Here is a 6866-nt window from a genome sequence, read left to right as displayed (position 1 = left end):
AAAAAAAAAAAAATTCAACTTTGGTACTTCTTGTTTTTCAGAATTTAATAAAAGCATATAAAAATAATTAAAAAAATTAAATGCCAAGAAATATCAGTTTTTAAAAAAATGGTTCCACCAAAACAAATCAACCTCAAATTTGAGTCGCTGTGAAGCAACTTGACTGTGATAGGTTTTCATATTTAAAAGTATATATTGAGCTCTCGAAAACACAATTTGAGTCACTGCTGAAACATGACAGTTTTTTTTTGTATTTCAAAGATTCACAATCTGTTTTTCCGAAAACATTGACATTTGTCATTTTTTTCACATTTGATCCATTGTTCCAAATACCAAATTTAAGTCGCTGCAAAAAAAAAATCCCATGATGGGTTTACCTAAAAAAACAAAAGTAAATATAGTTCATACAAAAAAAGTTCATTTCTGCTTGAAATTGTTCCCTTGACAGTTGCACTGATTAGATTTTATTTTTATCGTAATTTTATAGGTTTATACTACTCAGGGTTGAGGGGGACCTTACTACTTTTATCTATAGCTATTTGTTCTAGGATTATTTTTGGAACTTCCAACAGGTGAACAGGATAATTGGGAACAGGTGAGTGCCATGATTGGGTGTAAAAGGAGCTTCACTGAATTGTTCAGTAGCTCACAAGTAAAGATGGGATGAGAATCACCACTTTGTGAACAACTGCGCGAGAAAATAGATGAACAATGTTAATGTACAATTGCAAGGGAATGTAGGGATTTCCTTTTCTACGGTCCTTAATATCATGGGTTCAGGGAATCTGGAGAAATCACTGCATGTAAGCGTCAAGGCCGAAAACCAACACTGAATGCCCGTGAACTTTGTCCCATCAGGCGGCACCGACATCGCTGTATAAAAGCATATCGCCACCTGAGCTCAGGAAACTTCAGAAAACCACTGTGAGTAAATACAGTTTGGCGCTTCATCCTTACGTGTAACTCAAAACGCTACAATTCAAAGCAAAAGCCATTTCTCAACAACACCCGGAAACGCCGCCGCCCTCCCTGGGCGCGAGCTCATTTAAGATTGACTGATGCAAAGTGGGCGGCCTGGTGGGCCAGTGGTTAGCGCATCAGCCTCACAGTGCGCAGGTTGTGGGTTCAATCCCCGCTTCAGCCTCCCTGTGTGGAGTTTGCATGTTCTCCCCGGACATGCGTGTTGTTTTCTCCGGGTTCTCTGGTTTCCTCTCACAATCCAAAAACTTACACGGCAGGCTGATGAAACACTCTAAATTGTACCTAGGTGTGAGTGCGGATGGTTGTCTGTGTGCCCTGTGATTGTCTGCCAACCGGTTCAGGGTGTCCTACTGCCTGAAGACCCTTGCGAGGATAAAGCAGATCCGAAATGGATGGATGGATGATTGCAAATCATTGTATTCTGTTTTTATGTTTAACGCAGCGTCCCAACATCATTGGAATTGGATTTTGTGTGTGAGTGTGTCTGTCGATCGATCGATTGATGTTTAAAATGTTTTTTGTGTATGTTTTGGGTATTATGCATAAGGACGACAACCCAAATGAAAAACTTGCCAAACAAGTGAAGGTGTTTTACACGCCCTTTTGGTAAACACTGACGACACCTTCAGGCCGGCAAGTGCTATTACAACAGGTACACGATTTGATCGCAATTTATTTTTTTTATGAACCGTTACAAGTGCTGTCACCAGCTGCAAGCCACAAGCTGCAAGCACACTTGTGCTTGAGTGAGGAGGTGGTCTGCCTGCACATGCTCACGTTGGTCCAACCCATCTCCAGTGAGTCCTGCCCCTTCTCTTAGCTGCACACTCAAGGTTTTGAGTTCATCCAAGCAGAAGCGGCGGATCAGCGGTGGCTGAACTACTTTTTTGCACTCCCAAGAGGCAAACCAAAGCTTCAAGGTAGGAGACATATTCACTATTGACAGTGCACTCAGAGCTGTTCCTAACCAAAATATTAAAAACTGCTTTCAGTGTGAGGCAGTGCTGTTCCTCATAGGGCACCAAAACAATATTGTTAAATTACACCTTAATACGAAAGTGGGTATTCTTGTCATTGTAAATGCAACATTTACAACACAGCTAATTGGGTAGCAAGTGCCAAGGGAACCAATAAATGAATTTCAGAATATTTAAGTCTCTTAATGTAAACGTTTTCATAAATGTCGATAAAAAACATAAAACGTTACTAAAAAGTATTTATTATATAAAACTAATAATCCTAAATGAAAATTTAGCTTAGTCCTTGTGGAGGCAGATTTTAAAAAGTAGGACACAGCTCCTGTATTGGATTTTACGTTGTGACTTACGTGAGTATATTGACTAAATACAAATAGTCATAAAGATTGATTTAAAATTCATTTTTATTTTGTATTCATGTAGACAAAATATTTTTCTATTGTCTTTTTTTATTTGCCTAAATTTAATGAATTGGATATCTTCAGGAAAGAAGCAAACAACAAAATAGTTTTTAAAATGTGTTGTATTGTTATCTTTAGCCAATTTAAAATACAATCAACACAATATAAAGAAACGTTTTGGTTAAAGTTTATGAAATATTCTAACATAAACTAACACATTTTGATTTTGTTTCTCGGTTATCTATTTCATTTCCTTTCTTCAACAAATATCCTTTTCATATCTGTCTTTCTGACACGTCATTGTGCACTCCACCATATCTTGCCTGAAATTACATATTCAAATGTTCTTGTCAGTGTAAATATTTGAAAAAGCTCCGGACCGGGCTCTATCCGCAGCCAGGCATGGATAAATGAAATAGAAATACACCAATAGATTCACCGGAGCGAGAAGGCTTTTGTGTCAGAATGTAGAAATACGCACGCACGCACGCACGCACGCACGCAAAAGCTCTTTTTCCTCATTTGTGTTCACTGTGAAAAAATACAAAAATAATGTTCAATTACACTTGCACTGAAACTTCAGCCTGAGTGTCAAAGTTTACATTTTGGTATGTTTGAAATTCATCTGCAATTTACCTGGCTTGCCAATGGGCATGAAGAGTAAGTTAGCAAGTACATTTAGTGGCTGGCAGCTCTTCTCAAAGCCTCATTTGTCATGTACTAGAAGAACTGGACGTGTGCTATGCTTGTTCACTGTTCTTGGTTTCATCTAGGGCTGCTGAAAATTGTTGAGAAAGCTCAAATGTCAATGATATCATTGATTGCTTAACAGCCAAAGAAAAACAAATGAAGAAATCAAAGCACATTTTAGTGTGTGACATGTGAGTAAGTTGACATGTTTGCTGAAGAAATCAAATTAAGTGACCGTTGCAAAATGTCTCTGGTTGACACAGGTTGTGGATGAACTAAATGGTGATGGGGTACCACAAACATAGATACAAATCAAGCCTGTTACAAAAATATTTAAGGAAAAAAAAAAACGAAGGTCAGACAAAGTACGACCAGAAATTGCTGGCGAAAAAAAGCCAGGAAATAGAAACGTGAACATAAAGCGCTTGCAAAAGGGGAATGTAACGGCAAAACCTGAAAAAACAAAACAAAATGGCAAGAGTCCAAACACGTGTCTTATCAACTTCACTGCCCGTACTTCTCCAGGTGTTTTCCAATCGGTCTCCCACTGTCGGAGGGAGAAAAGGACAACACGGAAGGATGATCGACCTGAGCTTCCTGACGGAGGAGGAGCATGGCGTCATTATGACCGTGCTGAGGAGGGACGCCCAACTCAAGCGGGCAGAGGAGCAGAGAATCAGGTTCATCATCATATACTGCCAGCATTAGGATGCTTTTGAAACCTTCCTTTTGAGCTTTTCACGGCCCGCCAGCCTTTTGTTCAAGACCCCTGGGATAGACTCACACGCTAATAAGGTGGTGCCTGGGAATGTGACATGAAGAATTCCGTTCATGAACACGTGGGCTCACGGTCTGGTACACACAAGAATGTCAAACATTGCCTTTAATAGCCAGTCACAGCTAAGGGGGAGGTGGCAAAGCACCCGTGCACTGGCCACAGGATTAGGTACACCTGCTTTCTGGTGCCAGATTTAGAGTAAAACAAGTACAACTGAAAAAGCCAAGCACAACAAATGTTTATCTATCTGTCTAAATGAAAGTTATGAAACTTTCATTTAGGTTGACTCATTTTCAATGCAAGCTTCTGTTAAGTGCATCTCAAATTTCAGAATTTGGGAGGAAATTCATTTTTTTCCCAGTAGTTCAATTCCAAGAATAAAGCTTATACAGATTAAGGAGAAAGTCAAGTCAAAAATGTTCTTTACAACAATAGGTGAAATGCATCCAGGCTAGTCTAAACACGGCAATTGTGTTTTGTGGAATATGAATCAAGCAACAAAATCTGCCCATTTTTATCCATCTCAAGGGTTGGCCATTTTGCTACTTGGTGTCGACTGAAAATGTCATCACTGTGCCAAAGGACTCTGGTAACGAGCAATTACAGCTCACCCGTTTTTCTGGGTTTAGTCATGTGACGTTTGCAAGCTAAGCCACGATTGGTCGTTACCTGAGCCCCGAGCAGCTGCGATATCATTTTCTGTCGACAGCAAGTGGCAAAATGGCCACCCCCTGAGATGGATTGGAAACGGACGGATTTTGCTGCTTGAATCAAATTTTGCAAATGTACTAACAATCACAATGCACTGTGTTTAGACTACTGGAGTTGGGGCACATTGAAGATCGTATTGTCAAGAACATTTTGGAGTTGACTTCCCCTTTAAATGTGTCGGAAAATGCTTTTCAGTTTGACACCTCCTAATTTCTATGTTCAAATTAATTTGGCTTGTTTCTTAAATTGTCAATTTCTTGAGATTGTGTGTTTGTTTGTTTTTTTTAGCTTTCTTTTGCTCTGTGTATTGTCAAGCTCAATCAGTGATTGTCAAGGCGCGTCAAGTAATACGGGAAAGAATCACAAAATTACATGTTCAAACTGTGCAAAATGGTACAGTAGGTTAACATTTTTTCAAATCCAATACACCACATGTGTTAAGTACACTTTTTATTGGAATCTTTTTTTTTTTTCTTTGCGATGGTTCTCAAACTGGGGTCGCCCCAGGCGACCGGGGACCCCAGTTTAAGAACCACTGCCTTAATGGATCGTGGACCCAATTGGGCCTCCACGATCAAAGAACTGTGTTTCACTTTAAAGGCGAAAATATTTCCATGAAATATTTTTTTTAACCGTTTTTAAATGTTTATTTATGAAGAATTTATTAAACTGGTGTGCAACACATTTCAACCGTATCATTATTACAGTACAGAATTACATTTTCCTATATTTAATCACAGTGTTAATTTGAGAACTGTAAGTGTTTTTGACCAGAAGTTCGGTTTCAAGCCGTTTTTAGGTCCCTATGGTGGAACTCTTGAGATCCGAGCATTCTTTTTTTGGGGGGGGGGGGGGTGCTACTTGGTGTAAGACGTTTGACAACAACTGAATATAAATTTTACTTTTGGAATTTAATTGCTGAGAAATTTTACACAATGTTCTCCCATTTTGGAGAACTGAATTAAAAAAAAAAAAAAAGTTTATCCTTTAATGCTTGCGGAAATGAGTGATATGCATGACAATAGTGACTTTAAGAAGCATATTTCTAATAGATTATGAATGGTAAATTGTTATGGTAATCAACCCTTTCGTGCACCCTGTAACCTGATAAACATGATCAGCTGTCCACTGTAGTAACCGCTGTCCCCGAAAGGGTTAAAACTCTGAGTCAAGTTTGATCCAGCATTGGATCCGTGCAGCTGTACCTAATGTTGTGGCCTTGGAATGTTTTTCACTCCAAATGGGGTTCAAAGTTCATCGAGCGCCCAACTTGAAAGCCTTTTTAAGACGAGCATCGGTGAAGAATGCGAGCAGGCAATATGCTCTTCATCAGGATTTAAGTGGAGTCGGCTGGCCAGCGGAATCTCTAAATGTGCATGCGTGCGTGTAAGAGGATTGACAACATCCCATAATAATTGCCCTGCCTTTTCATCACATGACACCGTCTTTTGTTGATTCGATTTCCACTCGATGGAGATGTTTGCCTCTTTCACTCATCCCGATCATGTGCTGATTAGTGAACTATCACATTTCTGTCGGCTGTCGGCACGTAGCTTTGTTGCTCGTGGGGGGAAAAAGCGGCTTCGTCGAAAGTTTAAATTTTAGCGTTGGGTATCTGCGACGAGCGACTAGAGCACAGTGCAGAAGTGACCCCCTCCCACACACACACACACACACACACACACACGTTGCAAATTTTCTCAGATTGTCATTTCATCAGTAGATTTCGAATTTTCAACCTAAGCTAAAAAGAATGGCCACAAACCACATTGAGTCTTAACCCATATTAACCCTTTCAACGCCAGCGGTTACTACAGTGGACACCTTATCTGGTGACTGGGTGCATAAAAGGATTAAAGGTTTGGATGGAGGCTTTTCAGATCTGTCATGTTGTTGTTGTGTTTTCAGATGGCGGTGTAGTGACCAAAATAAAATTCCATTGGCTTGAAATGAAACTACAACAAGTTGACCGATAACAAGCTTACAGAACCACAGGGAGTCATAAGACATACGAAAGGTCTCTTATGAGGGCTTCCAAATTCTGTAATGATCTTGTCACCAACATATGATGATTCCGACTATTAAAAAAATTGTTGTTGTTGCCGTTTTTGCTTGGAAATCTCACCATGCTCCACAAAAAAAAAAAAAAAAAACGCGCCCAAAAATCAAGTGGCCCCCATCCACACCTCATCTTAAAGGTCTCCACAAAGGCTTTCCAAATCTGTTCTTATGTTGTCACTATACTAGTATGTGATGACATGACCAAAAACATGTCATTCATTATCTTGTGCATGTGTGTATATATTAATATTCTCTGTGCTATGTATC

At 39.6% G+C, this 6866-nt stretch overlaps 2 protein-coding genes across 6 annotated transcripts in view; one reads left to right on the top strand and one right to left on the bottom strand.

Moving 5' to 3' along the window:
• Positions 1-6866, bottom strand: part of LOC127608420 (roundabout homolog 2-like) — a 150422-nt gene that overhangs the window by 39208 nt on the left and 104348 nt on the right. The gene's annotated exons all lie outside the window — the stretch shown is intronic.
• Positions 1399-6866, top strand: part of LOC127608419 (synaptotagmin-like protein 2) — a 24154-nt gene continuing 18686 nt past the window's right edge. For 4 of the 5 annotated variants that reach the window (XM_052077445.1, XM_052077443.1, XM_052077444.1 and 1 more), the window contains exons 1-2: positions 1399-1901; positions 3575-3729. In XM_052077445.1, coding sequence (XP_051933405.1) covers positions 3629-3729 — 101 coding nt within the window. In that variant the 5' untranslated portion in view covers positions 1399-1901; positions 3575-3628. The remainder of the gene's footprint in view (positions 1902-3574; positions 3730-6866) is intronic. The other variant, XM_052077446.1, reaches the window with a different exon arrangement.

Source organism: Hippocampus zosterae, chromosome 10 (genome assembly GCF_025434085.1).
Source record: "Hippocampus zosterae strain Florida chromosome 10, ASM2543408v3, whole genome shotgun sequence".
Lineage (NCBI taxonomy): Eukaryota > Metazoa > Chordata > Actinopteri > Syngnathiformes > Syngnathidae > Hippocampus > Hippocampus zosterae.
Note: the sequence above shows the minus strand (reverse complement) of the source record. Positions and strands in the feature narration are given on the sequence as shown.